Genomic DNA, 24850 nt, shown 5'->3' on the forward strand with positions numbered 1-24850 from the left:
TTTTTTTTTTTCAAAATCAGTTAAGATTTGGAAAGTGAACACGACTGACGACAAGATAAACAACAAAACGAGTTGAGACAAAAGTATGGAGAATAAAAGGAATGTAATTCATATTATAGGTATTTTATACAAACAAACTCGCGATACATTATGAAAGCTGGTTGATTGTATTACACTTAGGGCAGATAAAACACGCAGCATACACATGGACATTAATTTCTCAAATTATTGCAATTTAAGCAAGCTCGCCCTTCCACCAGCACCGTATACTGGCCGAGTGATTCATAATGAACTCATCGAGGTACTCAAAAGTAGCAGACATACTGTTACACAACCCTTTCCTGCCGTCAACGAACACTCTTCTCTTCTGTGGAATAAATCCTGTGAGAATTTAGTTTCCCTCTTTAAAACAGAGCAATGATAAATCTAAGGTTTCTATAATCTTCTGATGACTTCCTTGTTTATTAGGCACGCTTAAGATGTTCGCATGCTATATGATTCCTCTCTTTCTAAACGTTTGTTAAATTGTTTTCCTGCTAGAACATGAAATCAAAATGATATTATGTAAAAGCATACTTTAGGCGCAACTTCATCCAAATTTAAAACCACAGAAGCATCTAATGTTAGTTCAATGTTGAAATATATCGTACAAGTGCGAAAAAGTAACTATTAAACGTTTGTTTAGAACTCGCGTTCCCTGTGCACGCCAGAATACATACACACGTATTCGTAACTACTGTCTCCTTACAATAAAGTAACACGTCACAGAAAAACAAACAAACAAACAAACAAACAGGAGGCATGGAAAGACATGGGCTACAAAGGTCATCTTACTCAGCATTTTTATAACTCAACACTTTCATAATATATAGGCCTATATACATTTCCAGGCGCAGCTTACACAGTTGGCATTGTGTGTACTGGGTACATCATAGGTGTCATTGAAAATTAAAAGAGAAAGAAAATCATCGTTGATTATGCATTTCGCGTCACAGAGATCTTCGTTATGCAATACCCATAGGACGGAATTTACTTGTAGTAATTTACGTATATGTTATATTACATTTTTTCTTTGTATTACTTCGTCTTGGTGTTCCGCATTTCGGATTCTGTGCTTGCTTGTAGAGTCATTCTTTTCTTATGAACTTGCTTTATGTCTAAAGCTCTTCTCTTTTATTCTTGACAAAAAACTGTGACTACATCCCTGGCTGGATGTGATCCCAGTAAGCTGGGACATTATTTTTCCGGGAAGGAGCTTAGCGCAAGCTTTCATTTGTTTGTTGAAAGGGTATGCAATGCTCTGGCTTTTTTCTGGTGAAAAAAAAAAAAAATGTTGAGAAGGTGAGACTCACTTCCCTGATAACGCCAACAATTTATGAGTACACTGAAATGGAATGATTTGAATCGACAATCAGAAATAAGTTAGAAATGATTCAAAATTAAAGAGTGAACATTCAAGGTTTGTAGAATTTATCAATTTGCTACAATGCTTCCCACTCCGTAGTCACTCATAAGAAATGACACACTCTCCCATATTTTACCGCTTCCACACTCCCCCCCCCCTCATAAAAAGACGACATTTTAAAGGAACAATAAAATCAGGCTAAGACTCCTGAATAAAAAGAGATTTTTGTCTTACGCAAGGGTAGGGAGGCGAGACATCTGAGACAAAATGAAGCGTGTTTGCATGGGTTGGCAAAGTCAGTATTTTTGAATCGAATCATTGGCTGTCACGTCACAGAAAATGCATGTTGTAATAATAGGCATAATACAAAAATTTTCCTTCGTTTTTTTTTTCCGAAACTGTGTATTCATGAGTAAGATATTGAGCGTGATGAACATCAATACAGAACTCTTTTGCGCAGTCAGGTTTCGTGTGATCAAGGTAAGTGAGTTGCGTATATTCAATTATGATGTGTTGTTCTTTAAAAAAAGGGGGGGGGGTTCGATGGAAGCCAAGGGAGTGGAGAAAGAGGAAAAGGGGGTGGGGAGTACAGCAATCAGAAGAGGCGAGGATTAGGGGAGATCGGGGCAAAATGAAGACTCGTAGGTACGGGCTTCGCCACATTTGTTTTTTCGGTCGTACTTGGCGTGATCATCATTGTAATGCCGAGCCCTATTTTGAGCAAAACACTCAGCGACTCTGACGTCACACATGCAGATTTTTCGAGGACAGCCTTCCTGCGCAGATGCTGTGATTCATGTAGGAAGAAATCAGAAGAAAACATTTAAAAAATACTAATAAAACGAGTTGCGTCACAAATGAGTGCGGAGGTGGGCTGTTACGTAACAGAAAGAAGAAACAATGGACAGGGCTGTAGCTTTCCAGACCCGTTGCCAACTGTACTTAATACAAAAATGCGCCCTCCGCGACGAAGAATTTTCCGAAGGCAACTGCTACTTCTTTTGTCGATAGAGGTCGTTAGTATTCTGGGAAGGAAATTATATAGTATGAGCAGACGGTCTGGAAGCTAGACTATACTTGGACTGACGAATTAACCCGTTGCCAAGAAAATGACAATGTAAACGTCTTTGATGATGTGCAGCTGCATTATGTGCGAATCGATGATGCAGTTTGTTCTTTGGAAACAAACGCTTCTTTGTGCTTCAACATTAGACTCTTAAATGAATATTTGACTCATCGCCATGACCTTGGACTAATCTTATAAACTGCCAAAACAAGAATTATATTGCTAACCAATCCAGGGGCGGATCCAAGAATTCCTTGGGTGGGGGAACACCCTCACAAAATTAAAGGGGGCGCACGCGCCAGCCCCCCCCCCCCCCATTTTTTCCTTTTTATTTCTTTTGTTTCAACAAAAATTAAAGGGGGCGCGCGCCCGGTGCGCCTCCGCCTGGATCCACCACTGGATCCGCCAACGATTGTAATAATGATACTAACGACTATGATAATAATAATAATAATGATAATAATAATAATAATAATAATAATAATAATAATAATAATGATAGTGAAAAAATAATGGCGATAACAACATACCTATTATCAGATTAATGTAAGTATAATGATAATAATTATCTACCATGAAAATAGCAATAATCCCACAATCATTTATCATCGTTATTAATAGTACCAACTATCGGCGTTTACTGCTATCGTTATATTTGGCATTAACAAGTGTAAGAAAATTGTCCAGTCGTATAGGCACTGTATATTGGTTCTCAACTTGTCCAGATACATCTTATTCGGTATATCTTGGTAACTGTGATATACATGGACTTATCTTAGTTGAAAATAGGCAATTTTCTGGGCTTAATCATCTAAAATAGGTATAACTGTCACGAAAGATTTCTGTGTCACTCGTGTCTTCCAGAATATATGTATATATATATATATATATAAATATATATATATATATATATATATATATATATCTGCCTCTGTAGCAATGTGCTGAAGAAACACCCCAGCCCTAATATCTTAGCAAATGTATTGATGTATAGGGCATTCCGATATTAGACTAAAACAAAATATCAGTGTATAAAACGCTTTTTATCAAACTGATCAATACATGCAGAAATCTCAACACCTAATTGACATAAGCATTGGATAACGGCACTCAATTGTTTCATCTGCAAACCGTTTAAATGTATCGCTTGTTTTTGAAATTTGGTCATCGGGATATAGACTGAAGTCATTAAATTACTTTGACTGAACATACGAGTTTAGACATATAGTATGGTAGCTTTATTCGGAGATTTTATAAGTAGACAGCCGACAATCGACGTAATTATGTCGTGTTTCAGCAATCTCCTCCGAAACTGAACTTGGGTAAGACAATTAATGTAACACCCAACTTTTCATTGCACGATGATATTTTGGTGCCGTTTACTTTAATGAGCATGTCTCCATCACATGAATTGAAAGGTAGTGACTTCATTCAACATGGATTGTTCTCTTCTGCATTTGACGGCTCATAAATATTCATGAAGTGACGTATAAATGGATTTACTTACAGCAATCGACATGGGGCTTGCCCGCATGGTGATACTTCTTGAAATTATAGACAGTGGCTATTTCAGCCTTGCCTTCGCAATCTCCAGCCGTCACCAGGTCATCGTAGCATTTGTCATGCTTCCAACAGCAGCTGGGGGAAACGTGACGAATGAAACAAAGTGTTTGCAAGTACGCCTTCTAATTAATATCAATATGAATATTTACGGTTGGCTTTCAATGAGAATATATATCATGTATCAGGTTGGGGCCAGTAAACTGATTCAATAGGCCTACACCCACGAATCATACAGACCAGGAATCATGGAGCCTATGAGTCATACAGCCCAATAATCGGGGATGACCCCCAATAACCATGCTACTAGCGTATTCATGTTAAGATATTCCGTTGCTAAAAACTTGGGCATTTTGTACGAATTCTCACCAGCTGTTTTGACTACATGCCCCCTGTAACTTAACTTCTCCAGAGCCCATGATGTCTAATCATAGATTTGTAGTATAAATGCACAATAATAACTAATAATTTTCTTGGGGGATTATTTGATGATGATATATCACAAAGTCAAGAAAAGGTTCGTTTATTACAAACCATGTTTTGCATAATTAATACTGAAAATTGATAATTTTAAACAGTTTTTTCCCCCGCTAGCAAGGATTCCAACATGGTATAATATGGCAAATTCAGTTCGAGTTCGCTTTATCATTAAAATCCGTATGAACATTCCTTACATGTGTTGACCAAAATAAATACGAGCAACAGTAACACTATATAATTACGATAATGTGTATAATATAGGACATCATGCCAAAAATAACTGAAATGCACCGAACAATGGCACTGTTACACTATATCGGACTATAACATCATCAAAATAATATAACCAAAATATACATCCAGCCATGCGGTATTGATGACTAGGATATTTTTATCGGAAATGGGATCAAATTTTGTTGGCAAATGAACATCATCCGGCCCCAGCATCTGTACAAAAGTGAAACCCCCTTCCCTCATAAAAAATATGTCAAAATTAGATTTCCGAAGTCTCCAACTTGAAGGTTGGTGAGAATTCTGGTGTTCACATCGGAAATTCATTCATATTTTACAAAACTAGATATCTCCAAATACAAAGTATAGGGAGTTTTCTCGGTCAAACCCAAACCAATGCGTTGAACGGAAACCATCATAATTTCTCAAAAAACGACATGTATATATCTCCGACGAATTTCTGGCTACATAATACAGATTCGTATCGGTATACAAATTTCACTGCGTACATTCTATATGAGATATATTTTACTTTAACTGGTTGAATATATATATACACACACAATATACACAAAATCAGACATTCTTTTTTAACTCTTAATTTGAGAGAAAATATGGATTCTTTTCTTCTAAAGATGGTACGTGCAGTTGTTGACTCAACGATGGATTTAGCGATTAATAAAAGCTTGAAAGAGTATTTTTTTTATTGCTTTGCCTTTATATAAAACACCTTCATTGAACATTAAATGAATAATTATCTATAAAGGAGCATATGATAAAAAGGCACAGCACCACAAGCATGTAGTTTCTGCAAAAAGATCGGCGTAAGATTTAGCACCATGGGTGTTAAATCTAACACCGATCAGGTGTCAATAGAGGACCACACAGAAATATGTATGAAGAATGTCGTGATGGTGTTGAAAGTGTTCTCCCGGCACTTCATGGGGTTAATTTGACACTGTATGTAGCTTGTGATATATATATATATATATCAACACTGCACTGATGTTACTTCAACAACGACAATGACACATGGTGTTGATTTGACATTGCTGGTGTTGATATCAATGGTGTAACACCCGCCCAGTGTCAATAGGAGCCAACACCAACTGGTATTACTGTGGTGTAAATGTCTTCACAACTTTTTCACACAAAAAATCAAGTACTTTATCACCTTTATCGGACGTTTTTGTTGAAGTCCAAAGTCAACAAGAAGAACAGTAACCATGGCAACCTATCTTAAAAAATAAAAGTTTTGTATTTTGAAGTGCACCCGGCGACGTTAAGTTACCACCACAAATGAGCACCGGAAATTCTACATCAGCTCGATCGGTGGGTGTATCATATCTAACACCCGACCTTTTGCAGTGTGATACTCACCAGTCAATGGGGTCCACAGGTTCTCCTTCCCCACCGAGTCCACAGTAGCATCCGTAGCCGTTGTACTCCTGGTAGGCATCGAAAAGAGTTTTGATCTTTGGATCCTCGTAGGCGATCATTTGCCCCAGGCTTATTGCGCTCGCCTTTACTGTACCGCAAAGACAGATCGGTAATATAAGCAGGGATGAAGTTAAAACAGATTGATATATACTGTGGAATCCAAGGGAGTCAAAGAGTCTGACAACCGTTCCGATTAAGAAAGATTCCTATTGTTTGATTTTTTTTTAATTTAGATTTTATTTCATTTCCAGGAATACATAACTTTTACATATATAAATACAACATAAAATACATTTTTTTTTTTGGATAAACACCATTTCAGTACAACGCAATAACGAAGAAGATACTGTGAATTTAACAATACTTAATGCATCACTTTTTGATGATGTTGAATTAAAACCAAATTGCTGGAAATGGAGGAGACGTGCTGAGCTGAAAAAAAATCCCAACAATATACGGTGTTTTTATCTTGACGAATAAATGTCACCAAAAAAAGAAAAAGAAAAGGAAGAAACTACTACGCCATATATTACCTAACACATTTAACATGAGCCAACGCACTCCCTAATGAGTTGTTGTTGTTTTTTGTACCCTCTGGTCCTAATTCAATGATCCGCAAAAGAATTTCAAGAGATTCGGTGGTGCCAACTTTATTTTCGATGGCATCTCGGGACTAAAGATTTTAATCGTCAGATTAAGTGTCTATTGTCACCATTGGGCGGATACAGCGACAATACTCTACAACATGAACTCTCATTTCACGCAACAACTAGTAACGTTGCCCAGGGCTCCATTTCAAGATGTAAGGATAGCAACTCTTGCTGGAATTGCAACTTCCCATCACCCATAGCAACAGCCAATCAGGAAGCTTGATTCTTGTCATTACCATGACAATTGCCATTCCAGCAAGAGTTTTTACGTAATGGTGCCCTGGTCTTTTTAATCACTTGAGCATGTTGAGTGTGCCAGGATCTAATAGTGTATACCACGTGGAAACCCTGCGTGAAATGCACATCTCATCACAATAACTGCGACACCACGATAAATGTGCTCAAACTGTCGGGTAAACGCAATTCCTACTTACCCAATGAAAGACAGCACGCTGTAATAAGGAAGAATAGTAGACAACCCCCAAGCTTTGCCATCTTGATGTTAGTGTAAATCTGCAGGAGAAAGAAGAAACAAACGGTGTAATGGCATACAAGTAAACGAGTTGATTAAGTCAATGCCAAATGAAAAAAAAAAAAACCCACAAAGAACAGGAACAGCCTCAATTTCAATATTTACTATATTACATCAACAGCAGCAGTAGAAGTAACAGCAAATTGGTGTTTCCCTTATTTTTCTAGCAGTGATGACAGACAAAGTAATACAATAATCTCTTATCGGGTTTTTTTCCCCTTGCTTTCAGTCAAAACTGCACCTATATTGTATATTTCTTCAGTGAAGAGACACATAAAACATATGCATTTACATGTACACAAAGAGCCAGAAGACGTCTATAACACGCGTCTATGATTACGGAAATAAAGCATATACATCAGTGGATACTTGTAAGACGATATGACAATGATGGAAAACTCCCTTTTTCTTCTTCTAAAGGAGTGTATACCAGCACCTATAGTGCAAGAAGCACCTCTCTATATTGGTACTTCAGTTTACAAAAATTGTATAATAGTTGTACTGGCTTTGTGGTTTAATACTTGTCATGTATAGAAGCGTACATGTATATCTTTCTAAGCCAAAGATCTGAAACCAAACTAAATCATCTCATTTTATTTGTACAAGTGCACTCCCCCACACATATAAAATAACGAGCAAAACAAAATAAAACAAAACAGATGTATTAGTCTGACTCAGTGAAATCACATCAAGCCTTATTGTTGTAAAACGGAATGTAATTACATGCGGTTTTCTGACTCAAACTCATTATCTCTTTTGCTATGTTTCCGACTCTAAAGATATGGTGCCATAAGGAATGTACAGACACAGTGAATTCTTATATCAGTTCATTCATCAGTCGTAACAAAAAGATCAAAGCTGTGGTGAAAAAAGAAAACCCAGAAACTTTCATTTCTATTAAATAGAATGCAATATATGAATTTAGAGCTCTTAAGCAGCAACATGTATATCAGCTTGATTCTGTTTTCAAACAGTCACTAATAACCTATGACGTACTGTAGCAGCAAAAGTGACCCCTTCACGTCGATTTCTAACTATAAAGTACAAACTGTTACAAAGCATACGAAACACAGAAAACAAAACTATGAAGCCATTATCCGAAAATAAATCACAATATCATTAAATGTTGAATAGAATTTTATGAACTCACAACAAATCTGCCCGACAAGTTTTGCACTCCTAAGGTGATGTGCAATAAGAATATCCTGCGTCGCTCGCTTTGCACCAATTAACCAGTCGAAAGCACTGTCAGCACGACCTTTATAATTTCACAAAAGATCGAAATGTATGACATGATTTGCTGACGTAGTCAAGTCGTCACGTCTACCTCAAATGCAATGTTTTCGTTCCTCTGTCAGATTCAAATGGTGTGTATCTTTCACAGAAGATATTGCCACATAGCAGATATTAATGTAAAAATCGATTTTTTTTTTTCCACACGCATGTAATATGTAACTAATTAAAGTTGACGCATGTGCAATATTCCGTTTGGGTTCAGAGTGCTTTCGAAAAACATATTTGTATTATTCAATGATGACCCAACGGAAATATTATTGCTGTAGACATTACTGGTTATTATTGCCATGCTGAATGTAATATTTGGTTGTTCATGTTTGTTCGCAATTATAGGGAGTTTGGAGAAGCTGTGTTTTTGAAGACGTTCAATGTCATTATTATTATTACAGCCTGAAACAGTTATGTATGATAAGCTGCGACATGGATGAATTATTGCAAGGGGACAAATATTTACCAAATGACATTTGTATGAAAACATGAATCTAGCATCATCTTCATCTAATTTTGCGTCGTCACTTTAAAAGCGATTTTAATCGGAAGTTTACCTGCACACGAACATAAATGTATGAAAACTGTGAGAAATACAATGAAAACTTGGTAGATTTATCTATTAGAATGATATACTCTTAGTGATGCAATTCGATTCAATATTTGGGTAAAAAAGTCAATAATTCACTTCACAATTACTTACATGGTGTACTGTTGAACCAAAGCGATTCGATTAGCATGTTGGCACTTTAGAAAATAAGTTTTGTTTTCTCATATCTTGCTTTATAATAATTTCCCTATCACGTGTAATGCAAAGGCTGCTGGTGTTAAAATTGAATTTGTAAAGAGCTGAGAGATTTTCGTTCATTTCAGCTGTCTGCTTTCATGGCATTTACATATATGTGCAGATCATTGGAAGATGATAGATTGCAGATTATTTCTATGTGTGTAGGTCAGTGTATGTACACTTGATATGTGTATGTATTGTATGGACGTAAGAAGGTAAAGGTATATAGGTCCAGTGCATTCAAACGTATAAGGGTAACAAAAAGCTGAAGAAAAACAATCGTTATGAGGAGATCAAAGGTTCTGCTTGAATGGTTTCTTACTCTAACACATTCGCTCGTTTCCCTGACAACGTCCGTGGGCTCGAAGGGAAGTAGATTTTGATGCTTTTAATGAGATTTGCAATGTTAAATAATGATTATTATTATTATTTTATTTTAAAAAAATGATATTTGTTTGTTTTGCAGCATTTACATGTATTGAGCTGTTGTCAGTGAGTCTGCTTCTGTGATTAAGTAGAATGGGACTGAGTTATTACCAACCCACAAAAACTAGATATGTAATGTACACACACAGAATATGAAGGTGTTAAATCAACTCCAGTCGTACACCATCGCAGGTCATCTGATAACTTAGATAACAACCAGTTGATGGAGTCATTGTCAAAAGGAAGATTTTTCAGTACTTTATCTCAAAAATAAGAATAACAAGAATTGATCTCAAACATCCGCTATAATTCGTCGCTGTCACCACGAACTGGCATTTTAGTAAAAAATGGTTGGATTTCACGTTTTCGAGATTTTCACATTTTTCGATACTACTCTAGACCCTTTACATTCCTGCTAAATTTGGAGACTCATATTTCAATGGTTACGTAATTATGACGTACACATGAAACGACATTTAGCTAAATCCGCGGATTCAGATATCACAAAAGAGACACTTTGCAACGCGCGCTGAAATGTCTCTTTGTGAAAATTAACTTCGTAACTAAATCCACTGATCAAGATATCACAAAAGAGACACTTTGCAACGCGCACTAAAATGCCTCTTTAGTCCAGGCTAGACGGCACCTAAAATTGTTTCTTTTTTATGTATACAATGTTTTTTAATGGTTTTTTTTGTCAATTCGGGTGCTGATTCCAAATCTGATTGATGCCACTCGCGAAACCTTGAGCATTTTCGGCAAAATGCAAAATGCAAAATGGCCGCTAAATATGCTAATTTGGCCGTGATAATCACAATAATATGCATTCTATGACCAATTATTCCACTAAACTTTGTACAGTTACACTCTATGTCCCTAGAGTTACTCCATCTGCATTTGCAAGAGAATTTCCATTGCATAGGGTTCATTTAGTATTTAAAGCTCATTTTCAATTTCAAATGGCCGCCATTCCTATGCTCATGTACAATATGAATGGCAAAAAAATATGCATGGAAGTATAAAACAAATTTACTGTATTTCCAGTCCCGTACCTACGCTGTTATAATGTGTTGCGTGTGCAATAGAAATATATTGGGTGCCACTTACAATATAGACGGCCTACATGTATTTTTATTCTTTTAAATTCTAAAATTCGAAATGGTCGCCACTCTTATTCTCCTGTATAAGATGTATAGCAAAAATATATGTGGAAATAGAAAACCAATTTACTGTTTGTTTGTTTTTTTTTCTGACATGCAGCTACATCGTTTATTAACATTTAGTGCTGATCATATATCTGAAGAATGTTCTGAACAGAAAATTATTCTTTTGTAATGCAAAAGTCATAATTTAGCAAATAGATTAGGATTCTTGCTAGGAATTGAAGATCTGAATATAAGAACGACCCAAGTCCAATTTTTGGCCAAATTCAGTTTGACATAGCAAATTGTAGCTTATGCATGGACTCATCTTGTGAAAATTTGATAAATCCTAATTACCCCCGTAAGTACCTGAAATGAATGAGTATGAATGTAAGAATGAAGGACTTGGGTCATTCTTACATTCATATCATAGCACCCTCTCTCATCCTTCTCTCATCTCTATAGCAGAATATCATGTATAGGGCTCACACCCGTAAATACAATGGAATATCCCAGACCCCTTCACAAATTCGTACCAAAGATACCAAAATGAATGAAGAAAAAAAAAATAATTAAAAATCAATTATGTAGTTTGGCAAAAAAATTGAATAGCTGTAGATATTGAGTATGAATTCCTCTACAAACTGCACTTTGGTTGGAAGATGAAAGCTTTTCTGATGGAATTTGAGGGGACTATATTTCATTGGGTACGTGTACGGAAAATAGGTGATTTTTTGAGTGACAAGAACTCGTAGTCTGGCTTTGCGGACCCCTGGACAGAATTTGGGCTGAAGAATCCACCCTGAAAATTTGATGGATGAAAGGGTATATCTCACTTATCCAGGTTAGTGAAGCTGAAACATCTCATTTCTCCCAGCTATTTTACATAATTTTTTGAAATTTGATTTTTTACACACATCCCTATGGGGGAAATATTTATGGGTGTGAGCCCTATATGATTCAAATAACGACCCAAGTCCATCACACAAAATGGCCTCTCCACAATAATGTAAATGTTAATTGTCATAATAGTATAATATGTTCTAATTTGTATATACAATGTTACCTTCCCATCACAGTTGAATAGAATATTATTGGACAAATAAAAAAGATATGAAGTTTTTTGAAGTTTACTCGAAATGGTCTTCCATGGACTTGGGTCTTTCTTATATTCAGATACTCAATTATGAATGGAGTTTTGAGCATTTAATATTCATAAGCCTTACGATGTTTAACACAATTTCATATCTTTTAGTTTGTTTCAACAAAGACATTGAAAGAATAAAAGTGCACTTAACATCACGCAAAAAATCAATACCATCATGTTCTACATGCAGGTTGAATATAAAAATGTCATACTTGCACAATATATTAAGATGCTGAGATGCATGGTATTTATCAAATAATGTTAAAAATGGAGGGGAAGCTAGAAAGCAAAGCTTCTAATATGCATTCCCCTAAAACCATTATTAATAAGGTACAGAAAATCTTTACAGTAATGCAGAGATACATGGCTGCTGACAAAAACACATCGGACATTAAATGACAAAACTAAAAACCCTTTACGATGTAGCTTTTTTCAGCAAGGAGTATGGGGGGGGGGGGGTCCTGAGGCGAGTTTGAAATGGATCATAACCTCCATCACTGCGATATGATATAATTTAGGAGTACCGCCTTGATATTATCGAACAAACTTGATTTTCTTCTTGAATTAAAACAACAACAAAAACTGGTGAAGGCATAAACGAAACTGTCCTAACGCAATACCGTACAAACTATTCATTAATATTCATTATTCATTATGGTATACTGGTCTGGAGGAATTGTTTCAAAATACGCCTATAGAGTCTATCTTCAGAATACAAAAACGAGCTATAAGGATTATCAATTGTACCAATTATTTAGAACCGACAAGCCCACTGTTCAAAAGTAATAACCTCTTAAAGATTTTCTTTTTTTTATATATATATTCTTACTCCCTTGGGATATTTATGTACCAGTTAACTAAATTATCTTATGCTTTCACTCCCATGTTTGTAAGAAATAAAGTTATACATTCCTACCCTACAAGACAGGAAAATTCATTTCACTTTTCTCCCGTGAGAACTGCAAACAATAGTACATTACAGGTCCGACATTTTGGAATAGCCTTGACTCCGACATTACTGAATCGTTGTCACTGAATTGTTTTAAACGTAAACTAAAAAATCCCTTGTGTAGGCTTATATCTAATAATAAAACATGCAATTTTATTTGAACTCCCTCTTCTCAGGCGCGGTGGAGCACCCCAATTTGCATCTCATTATCGCCCCGTTCTATTTGAACTTCCAACGGGCATCCACGGCTGCCCGAAACTGTGTGCATGAAAAAGTCAAATCTTCACCTTCTCCTTCTGCCGCTATGCGTGCCGCTAGTAAACTCAAACTTCCCACACTATCTAAGTTTTTAAAAACCTTCCTTTTGATGAAAAAATTATGAAATTTGCTGCACTAGAACTTGAGATATTAAAGCGTTTTGAAAATCACCTCTCGCAAAACATGCTCTCTGTTTTTTTTTCCGACTGGACTATGGCCGGGCTCCAATGTGTCCGAAACTGGCAACATAAGTTCATCAGGCCTCAATCCATATATGGTGAAAATTTTCGCTTTGTACCACCTGTACTTTTTGAGAAATCAACTTGTTTCTACAGGGTTTGGAATAGAAAATTGTAGTCGGCGAAACAATTGAAAATGACGTCATTTCTTTTCCCGTAATATTGGGCATGCGTGGTACGTGAGATTCAGGATTTCGTGCTCATTGTTGGTTTGCATGTGACGCAGTCAATTTTGCTGAGTGTCGCACGGCGGTGATTGCTGAGCTGCTGCCGCGCACGCTGCATGCAGCAATGCGTTGTGTGTGCTGTGACATGCAACGCCACAGTGACGCGATTAATTATACATGGGACCGACCTGTACGCTTTGCGTTCGTGTCATTTTTGACATCACCTTCTGTTTTTTTCCGACACAACCATGGCCGGGAATATTATGGTATGAAATTTAAAATGCAAGCAGATAAATAAATTTCGGTGTACTTTGTTTGAATGACGCTTTTGTTCCGCAATCACACTTCGTGAATTTTAGGATGATTTTCGAGGCATATTTTTGGTAATTTTGCTCGCCAGGTTTTCGCTAAAATTTCACATTTTATCATTGTCAAATCCTTTAATATGTTATATGTGCATATTCGGACATGTTTTCAAATTCAAACTAACTCAATTTTAATCCGAAAATAGGTTTCCTGAAATTGTTATTAGCTTGAGAAGTTGTTTACTTTTTCTCAACTACGCGAGTACATGTTGTTTACTTTATGCAAATAAGGCTCGGCTGCCGATGGATTTCTGCAAGATAATTGGGGTGCTCCACCGCGCCTGTTCTTTATCAGATTCGTTGTTTATTATGTATTCCAGGTTTGCTTTTCGTTCTTTTTACTGAGTCATTTATGTCAAGGCTATTCCTGAATTAATGAATCATAATGTATCATGTGCATTTTTGCGCATTCTTACATTTACGTAACTGTGTTGCTCGGGTGACAAGGAGTCTTGTAAACGCAACACAGGTGGCTACTTTGTATTTCGCTATGCTTTCGTATATTTTATTCCTTTCTCTTGCTCTTTTTGCTCTCTTATCTTTTACGTCCCTTTCCTTCCTTTCATAGTTTTCGTTACTAAGACCAACACTTTCATCTATACAGGGACCTATACATTACAAGCTTTGCTTTTTAGTAGGTCCCCACATTTCATGTTTGTTAAATTGTCTTCTCTTGTATTCTTTGTAATCACGAAGCTATGTTCAATCTTATGTTCAATCGATCGTATCATGTTTGATGTTTTGAGATGTGGAACAATAGAATCAAATCAAATCAAATCAATTAAACATCAACCACCGAGCAATGTGAGGTACCTTTTTCAATTCTCTCTCAGTTCTCAAGTGTTGATTTATATACTTTGACATCATGAGGTCATTCATTCTTGTCTTAAAACTAAAACTGTCCTTTTTATTGTCTTCAAAGATCTCTTTAATTTGATGTTTGGCAGCAGGCGACATCAGCCCCAAATTTGCAGGATTCTCAGGCAAAAGATGCATAAATATCAGTCCTGCAATTGCCTTAATTGCATCACATCTGATGATGTTCAGCACTTCCTCAGGGGTCAGAGGGTAATCATTTGCCATAGAAACAGGATGAAGACATGAAAATTTGCTTTACCACCCGTTGAAGCCCTTTGGCTTTGTTGCCAGGCCAGAGACAGTATTGTAGGTAACTTGGGTGGTATCAGAGATGGCATCAGACCAGCATCTGCACCACCAGTTTGGGGGGTCAAAGCTTTCAAGTGATGGGAGGGAAATCTAGGTTGGCTTGTGGGATTTCAGAGGCATTGATGAGAATGAGGCAGCACCTTACAGATCTCAAAGGCTCCCTTGACATCATATGCAGATAGATACATTCAATCCGAGAAAACTGGCGGTAAAATCCATATACCTCGAGAACAGTGAAGCCTTTCACCTATAATCATATGTTAGTTGTTACCAGAATTGTAAATCTTGTATACCTTTAACCACCATGATGTAGAGTATCCCTCTCCTTCTTTCTTCCTCTCCTTTTTTTCTTTTTTCTCTCTCCTTCTCTCATTTCCCTATCTATGAATCAATTGAATGCGCATAATACATTTTTATTGTATGATGTTTATGTACATTATGTGCACCTTATCCATACTGGACGTCCCAGTCAAGCTTTTCATATAGCTTATGACGATCAACACAAAATGTATAATAACATGTTTCATGTACAAACTATGTACATATTTGTGAATAATGTATGTATATGCATTTTGTGAATAAATGAAATCAAATCAAATCAAATTATGGCTGCATTTAGGCAACAATGTCAGCATGCCTATTGTCAGATAGCTCTGTGGATGGTTGCTGGTAAGGTTGGGCTTTGGATCTTCTGTATTAGGAGTGCTCAAGCAAGTCCCCATGTCTTCACCCTGTCTCTATGGCAAGATCACCCAGTGACCCCTAAGTACCTTGTAAGGCAATTGCATGATTGCAGGGGTTGCGGAACCAAGGGATGAGCAGCAGCAGACCACCCTATAGAGGTGGAGGCAAACAAGAGTAAAACAAGCCCCTTGACTAAAATGGACCTATCCCATTGCATAGCCATCATGAATCACCTGCATTGTATTAACATTGGTTCTATTCCATAATTTCAGAAGTAGCAATGCTCCTGACAACGACTCTCTCTTCCATTCAAAAAGCTGAACAATAATATATCCATTTTATTTCATAATAATCGTGATGTGAGCTCAGCATGAAACATTTCCCCATTCTATGTGCCGGAGTCTAGGGAGTGTGTAACAGGTGATATGCTGTTTATAGTCGTAAGAACATTGTTTACTATATTTTTGTAGTCTCTCAAATTAATTTTGTTAGATGTGTAGCTCTAGTATGCTTTCACTGTCCCTGGTGCTGTGTAAATATGGAGCCCCGAAACTTTCACTTCAAAAGGTTTGTTAGGTGCTTCAAGAAGTGAAAGCAACGAATTTCATCATACTTCTGCGGGATGGTTGTTGGAGTTTGATGAAACCTCATGGGGATGGTTTGTAGATATGGAGATAGTTATTCGTAAATTCCATTTGATATAGTGATAGCATCCGTTTAATACTTCGGTTTCAGAAACTGATCTTTTTTTTTTTCTTTTTAACAACTTGGTACAGCTAACCAATCACATTCATCTCTTTAATCAAATCTTAGAAATATTCAACAATAAAGCGAATATATGCTGTTGAATTCTTTTAATGAAATACTAGAGCCAGTGTTATGAAATAAAACCAATTTGGATGTTGATGAAACTTTCATATTTTTTTTTCAATAATTTGCATACTTGTTTACCTTTGGAATGATGATCAGCATTCTCATATGGTTGTATTGTACCAGAAGAGTGTTTCGCTCACATGTAAATGTGTTACATATTTCTTTTTTGTGTCCAGGCCCGACCCAAATTTGTTTTTATTTTTCAGACCATTTTTGACCATTTCTGGTGCCTCAACTCCTCCCCCAAACCTTTTTGGTTTGTTTGTTTTTGTTTTGTTTTGCTTTTTTTTTTCATAGTATGACGCGTGGGGGGGGGGGGAGATTGTGAGCGCCCGAAGATCACCGAAAAATGACGTTTTTTTTTTTGTTTGTTTTAGTCGAGATGGCTGAATATGTCATTCTGCATATTAGCTGTGTGAGCTTCTGTGGGTGTGTATGTGTGTTGTGTGTGTGTGTGTGGGGGGGGGGGGTTGTGAGTGTGTGTGTTTGTCTGTGTGTACCCATAATGTTTGTGTACACCCTGTGTTATAATGTGAGAATGCGCATTGTATATGTCTCTTTGTCAAAACTTCGGACTGTGTAGTGAAGTTTTCACAAAATGACATTTTTGTTTGGGAGCCCATATTGGCGTACTGAGAACTGATATTTCAGCACGATTCACATCTATAGAAAGTTTGTGTGCTGTTTATTCTCATTCTTTAATAGTGAAATATTTTCAATAAGTTCAAGTATAGAAATATGAACAAACAAACGATTGCCCGATTTCTTATGATTTGTGCTGGATACTCCATTGACAATGCGTACACAACACTGAATATGTCACTTCGTGGTGACTGCGCACAGCGGGAAAACGATTTCTTTCGTCACCACGAACTGACATTTTTGTATGGAAGCTAATTCTGACGAAATTCTTGATGATTGATAATAAAAGAATACTCCAATAGAAAGCCTGAGTCATGTAGATTGACTACATATCAAATTCAGTGTAATCTTATTCCATTAACGCATTCAAACATAAAGTTTAAAAACATGAAAACTTTAAACGCGATTTACTCGAAATCAACTTCCGTGCGCTAGAGCGCTAAAATGCCAGTTCGTGGTGACAGCGACGAATTGGTGTGGAAGACAATCATGTGAAAACGAGAGTTTATCTGGAACATTGTCAAATTCTTGTCATGCTTGTAGTAGATAATTTGGTAGAGTTCGGTTGTGTGCCTACACACTTGTACAATCATGAACTCCAATCAGCGCACACGCACTTACATGTACAAGAATTAAAATGGTTTTAGATGACGATTCCTTTAGGCCTATGTCTATATTACAAGGCTTTTGACATCAGTAATATTGTAGGCAACATAAAATTTCCTTTTACATTGATGTGTGTGTACGTGTGTTGGAATTTGTGTATTCATATATTCAGGATATTATTATGTTATTGTCCTAGTTAAACAACTTATTAATGCTAGCTTAATAAGTGAGATATTGACCATGCTGACCGGGGCAAGTTTTCCTTCGTAGATTTAAAGACAACACATGTACCTGAAACTATAGCCCTGTTTACACACGTACTGTAAGTAATAAGATATTTCTTATTGATTCGGGATACCGGGTTTCCAATCCATATACCCGAGTCAAATGCGTATATGCGATAAGTGATATCTTTATCAAATCAACTACCATGTATCTTCTTGAACGAGAATGATTCAATTTAGGTCACTACTTTATCATTAGGACCTACCATCGCTTTTTGATCATGCTGTTTAATTACCAGCCTGATCCGATTTACTTTCTATCTAACGTTATAGCTTTTGCATTTGGATTATTTACCAATGAGAAGTCGTCGCGAAATAGATTTGCTGACAAACCAGCGAATTACGATATCTTACCTGTGTGACTACCTTGACAGACCAAATTGGAACTTAAACCATGTCAGAGGAAGATTGAAGCAGAAAAAAATACAACACGAATGATACAGCGGCGCCAATCAGTGTTACACTGTGCTCTTCATGTTGAATCCGCCATTTTGAGCGCTACTGTGATGTTGTGCTTTCACGACGCCATGACTCCTGCGTATCGTGGATGTATGGTTGGGCCGACGTGTGTGTGTGGTGCGTGTGTGTGTAAGTGCGTATAAGTGTGTATGCGATTATGTCTGCATTGCATTACTGGTATGAGCTTCGAGATACTGTGAATAGAAAACTGTAACGACGAAAGGCAGTGACTATCGCAAGGTAGCGCCACTGAGAGCCGCATTTATGATGCTAACTCGGGTGTGAAAATGGAAGCCACACTATCACAAAAAAAAAAAAAGATGACTGTGCAAATAGCAACGCAAACTCACAAAGCTGCTCATGTAGAACCAATGTAGTTAGCATAATAACCGACTACTATACATGCATGAAGAGATTATCAACGTTTTCAAAACTTTCTCTTTTACTCAAGGAAACAATTTAATGTCTGATCGGGGTTGTTTTCCACTTTCCTTTTTGTCTTCATCATTGAGACAGATCACACACTCTGTACAGGACAGTCATAGCACCTGTACATTCAATATAATTTGTTTCGCCGTTGAGCGTCTACAATACTAGTGGGACTTGATTTTGTTTAGTGGTAGCCGTAAAGAAACGGCAAAAGTCTCGCAATATTCTAATGTACATAAATAAAGACACATCAATTGATTTCTTCCAAGTGAATTCATTTTTGAAATAGAAAGGAGAAACAACATGGATATCCGGTTTTGTTCTGCATGGTCAACACTACACATAAGCTCACTCTGACAAGCCGTTAGTTAATCTGATCATGATCGCTGGAAAAAGCGATTGATTATGATATTCACCATAATGTTTTTATGTGCAACGTACATCCTTATATTTCTTCTCTCGTTACTTTCATCGTACAAAACTTCAAGGTGCTGTAGCTGTCCCTCATTTGCACAATTATTATTCTTGGCCATAACCTGTTATCAGATGCCTCGGAGTACATTGTCTGTAGCATATTTTTGTACTCGATTATACGAACGTGATCTGACAAATCTAGTTTTAATTTTATTCATGTATCTTATTTGTTTGGTGTTCATGGTTTTTGTGTGTGTGATTTCTTGGTATTCATCAAAGTTTAAATGCTTGCCGATTTTCATGAGGTAATTTAGGCCCTACATATAACTTGTAAATGTGTTCTATAATAAGAGGTTATTTTTTTAATAATTACAACTCATGATAAGAATTCACCATGAACTATTAAGATCTTAAGAATTAAATACGTGATTCTGTCAGATTAACACTCCAGCACAATGATCTGGCAAAAACTATACTTAACTCTGAGATACGCAGTTTTGCTAGATTATATCTGAATAGTGAACCATTTACTCAATATTCAGAGTTAAATAAAAATTTCATCTTCATGGCATTTTGAAGTCAATTTTGAATCTGACATTTTTGAGTCAGATTGCACTGTTCAGGCCCTACCCTAAATATATGTTTGTCTGTTTTTTAATAATTATAACTGTCACTGTAACTAATAATAATAGATAGAATGAAGAGTTTGAATTCAGAAACAGACAAACGTCATTTTTCAGAGTTTTGTATTCTAAGTAAGGTCAATTTTTTGATTGATTGAGGCCAATTTAGGCCATTTATTCGGCAAAATACAACACAATTAATAGTGGTATTTACAATGACAGCCAGACAGCCTTGAAAATATCTTGATGTGCGTGTACTAGGTGTTACAAAAACACTTCCCACTTTTGATCCTTAATAGTTCAAATAGTTCAAAAACTATATATCAGATAACACTGACATTGATATGAGCAATAGCTGAATAGTGTACAATTTTGTTGGAGGTAATTTAGAAATGATAGCATAAATCAGTTTCATTAAAATTCAAGATTTAGTTTTAGATTTAAATTTAGTTTCAGATTTTGCTCTTTTTTAACCCTCTGTACAAAATTTTAATTTTGCACAGGGGTCAATTGGTATGGGAGTGTGTGGTTAACACCCAAACAATGGTCCTGAACAATGACCAGAAATGGAACGCTCTATTACATATTCATGAGAAATTCAACTGTCATAGCTGGTCTTTATTCATCCTAACGTAGTGTATGCAAGCACATGAAAACTGTGCTTATTCTTTCATGTGCATGCATTTTACCCTTTACCATGAATTCAGACTAGCATTGCCCAGGGCAAATTATCATGAATTATCAATAAAGCATTCAATGTGCCTTGGAGCAAGAATCCAGAAGCCTAGTCAGCAGAGCTCTGAAAAGGTGGTATTCGTGATATTCATGTCTATTGTTCAGGGTCAATAAGCACACACTCACATACACATCATTGGTTCTTGTGGAAAGTTCAATTCTGTACAGAGGTTTCAAATTTGACCGAAATCTTTAACTAAAATCAATCATTGATTTAACAAAAGTGATTCATGCTCTGATATTCAAATCCCCTCCAACTAAATTGTATACTATTCAGCTATTACTCACTATCAATGACAAAGTGTTATCTGATGTATAGTTTTCGAACTATTAAGGAGCAAAAGTGGGAAATTTTTTGTAACACCTACAGTATTAGGTTGCCTACACATGAAAATACTATATAAATACTGTAAAATGACAACAGATATTACAAATAATTCTGTGTGAAGTCAAGTATAAACAAGACACCATCACATACACTCACACACACAACACACAAACACACACACATACACACACTTTTTTGTTTTATGATATTCTTTATTTGAGTTTCATTCAATAGCAAATCCATATTGACAATGAAATTGATATTACCAATAACAACAACAAAAGCAGCTGTATTCTTCTTTCTTGTGCTGCTGAATCATTTTTCCAACATACAGTACAATATATTTGTGGGTTTTTTCCAAATCATACCATGTTTATATAAGAGAAAGGACATGAAATTCTGCATAGCTCTCAGAAAAAGCTATCTTGATTACCCTCATCAAGCCAATCCAAATGTGCCTTATTACACACACACACAGAAAGAAATTGTGCTGCTAAATCACTTTTTTTCTAAACATAACTTCCTTCTTTTTTTTCTTTTTTTTTGCAGAGCACATGCTATATACAAAAATATATCAAATTACGCATAACTCTTAAAAGGGAAAAAATTATCTTGATCAACTTGATCAGATTAATCAATATCCGCTTCTTTACATAAATTCTCTTACATTCCCGTGAGAATACAGTATTTCCCAAAACGTGTCAAAAACTGAAAAAGCATGCTTAAATTAACCAAACAAAACTCATTATTTTATTTAACCTATCAACCTACCTCCCCCCCCCCCGTACAAAAGAAAATAACCACACACACACACAACACACACACAGGCAGTATACATTATGAATAGAAGACAGGGTGGATAAAAAGAACATTGTCTATAAGTCATGGCTAGCTGTTCAAAAAAAAAAAAAAAAAACACGCTTCAGTAAGCACTTAAATCTACAACGAATATTTTCCTGCATTTCAAAGCAGCACTTATTGAATTCATTCGTTTACACCGTTGAACCTAATAGAGTGGGATCGTACAGCCAAACGAGTAAAAGGATATCGTAAATTACTTCAAGAACAAGTGGAAGACAATCATGTGAAAACGAGAGTTTGTCTGGAACATTTTGTCAAATACAGACGGGAGAATACCTCTGTGATATATACAAATAAGGATATTCAATCTGACAAGTTCATGCAATGGCGAAATCTTCAATTTGATAAACAATGGTTGACTGGGGCTACAATATGGAACGTTACTTATTAAACGCATTGTTCGTTTTTGAAGAAGTACAAGCGTTTTCCCCATTTTTTCATTACAGTAATTTAAATGTGGCAATTATAAAACATTATCAATATTTTTCTTGGTATCTTTTTTTAATCAAAACAGACAAAAAGTACACCTTCCAATGATACTCCACTCGTTACGAGCAAGAATAGTTTTCAACCTATCATTAAAATTATCACATATAATATGTTTTAATTATTTTCTTTGTTTTTTCACTAGCTTCAATCACAAATATCTCTCTAAAGTTGATAAAAATGGATATGTCAGTTTCTGTGCGCAAACTTTTCATGTAAAATCATGCATTATGTGTATAATTATATTTATATCATGAATTATATTGTTTAATCTCGTTCATACCCCGACAAACTGGTTGAATGTATGTTTTCCATGTAAAATCATGTATTATAATGTGTATGATTATCATGAAGTATATTCTTACTTATTCAATCACGTTCATACTCCAAGAAACTGGTTGAACATACCACCCTGGCAGTAATTTTCATCCATCTTTGCATTCATCATTCATTGATGATCTGTTGCATGGCCCGCTATTCTTCGTTCAGTCAATCAAATACAATAAAGTGTAAATTGATTGTCCAATATAGTTTAATTTCTTCTCTTCATTTATCTACATTTCCTTCCTCCAAAACGGGTCTAGACATTGCCAGATGGCTAATTTCTGAGATACATCATGTTGCGCAGGAATAAGGTTTGTCTGTAAAGCAAACCAGAGTAAACCATCATGCTCTCTTTGGAGGTGTTATAACATCATTATAGTTGAAAACGTTAAGGAAACACATTGTCTCCTTACGGTCGTGTGTCTGCTTACTCTGACCATAAATGTCTCCCTAAAGCTGAATGATAATGATAATATACCAATATATTGCGCCTTTTCTATAGTAGACTCTTCAACAATTACAACAAAATGCAAGAAATCATCAATATTTAATAAATAAACAAAACAAAAGAGCGAATGAATCAAAACAAACAAACGATGGTTTTAAACTTGTCAGATCATTACCAGCAGAGTATGCAATGGAAGTAGTAAGTCAGAACTATAAAATAAAGAAATACATGTATAAATAATATAAAGTAGGCCTATAGTCATGCTAACATTATGCATGCTTACAAGCCGGGGGGGGGGGGGGAGACTGCAAACTTTATTGTAACTTAATCCCGATCTGCTGACCCGATCAAATTGTTTTTTTGTTGATTTTTTCCCCCTCTGATGGGGGTAGGCTTTATGTGACACACTTTATATGATAACTATGATAGAGAAGCACTCTGAGAGCGCAAACCTCCCCCAAGCAGGTTTTTCTACCACTTATCCAGCTTGTAATATTAAAATCACCGGTTATTATAGGGCTCACACCTGTAAATAAAATGGAATGTCCCTGACCGCTTCACAAAATCGTACCAAAGATACTAAAATACAGTAAATGAAGAAAAATAATAATTAAAAATCAATAATGCAGTTTGGCATAAAACTGAATAGCTACAGATACATATTGAGTATAAGTTCCTCTACAAACTTCATTTTGGTTTGAAGATGAAAGTTTTTCTCATGGAATTTGAAGGGACTATATTTCATTGGATGCATGTACAGAAAATAGGTGATTTTTTGATTGAAAAGAACTCGTAGTCTGGCTTTGCGAACCCTTAGACAGAGTTTGAGCTGTAAGAAGAACCCCCTTGGAAATTTGGGTGCTGTTCGTTATTCCGAAGATTCGCTATTCCGAAGGTTCGTTATTCCGAAGGGTCGTTAATCCGAAACACGCAAATTCCCTATACTTAGAGGTTCGTTAATCCGAAAATGAAAAAGGGTTCGTTAATCCGAAAATTTGTGGCGTTATTCCGAAGGTTCGTTATTCCGAAGATTGGTTAATCCGAAAATGAAATTCGGAACAATGAACCTTAACAACGAATCTTAGGAATAAAGAGCGTTCGGAATAACGAACCTTCCGAATAACGAGCTGTAACCGGAAATTTGATGGATGAAAGGTTTATTTGACTTATCTGGGTTAGTGAAGATGAAACACCTAATTTCTCTCAGCTATTTTACAGAATTTTTTGAATTTTGAATTTTAACACACGTCTCTATAATGGAGAAATTTTTATTATTCACCCATGTGAGCCCCACCGAACTAGTTCGGTGGCGAGCCCTAACTTTTTTTTTGACGCTTTTTATAGCCTTTATTCAGACCA

The 24850-nt window shown here is 36.1% G+C and overlaps 1 protein-coding gene across 2 annotated transcripts; it reads right to left on the reverse strand.

The window, feature by feature from the left end:
* Window positions 1–86: 86 nt before the first annotated feature.
* LOC140236842 (basic phospholipase A2-like) lies at window positions 87–18918 on the reverse strand. Of its 2 annotated transcripts, XM_072316778.1 has the most exons (6): window positions 18739–18918; window positions 8515–8622; window positions 7267–7345; window positions 6123–6270; window positions 3979–4109; window positions 87–2192 (listed from the first exon to the last, which is right to left on the reverse strand). In XM_072316778.1, the coding sequence occupies exons 3-6, from the start codon at window positions 7325–7327 to the stop codon at window positions 2017–2019; spliced, it is 516 nt and encodes a 171-aa protein (XP_072172879.1). In that variant the 5' UTR covers window positions 7328–7345; window positions 8515–8622; window positions 18739–18918; the 3' UTR covers window positions 87–2016. The 2 variants fall into 2 exon arrangements, with proteins under 2 accessions (XP_072172879.1, XP_072172878.1); XM_072316777.1 differs by lacking the exon at window positions 8515–8622.
* Between the last annotated feature and the right edge of the window lie 5932 nt (window positions 18919–24850).

This window comes from Diadema setosum, chromosome 13, assembly GCF_964275005.1.
Source record: "Diadema setosum chromosome 13, eeDiaSeto1, whole genome shotgun sequence".
Lineage (NCBI taxonomy): Eukaryota > Metazoa > Echinodermata > Echinoidea > Diadematoida > Diadematidae > Diadema > Diadema setosum.

Excerpts from the sequence above, each read along its gene's own strand:
- LOC140236842 (XM_072316777.1), bottom strand. The coding sequence starts at position 7,327 with ATGGCAAAGCTTGGGGGTTGTCTACTATTCTTCCTTATTACAGCGTGC. Across the intron at positions 6,271-7,266 it reads AGCGTGCTGTCTTTCATTGG|TAAAGGCGAGCGCAATAAGC; the intron begins GTAAGTAGGAAT and ends TTTGCGGTACAG. Across the intron at positions 4,110-6,122 it reads CCTGTGGACCCCATTGACTG|CTGCTGTTGGAAGCATGACA; the intron begins GTGAGTATCACA and ends CGTTTCCCCCAG.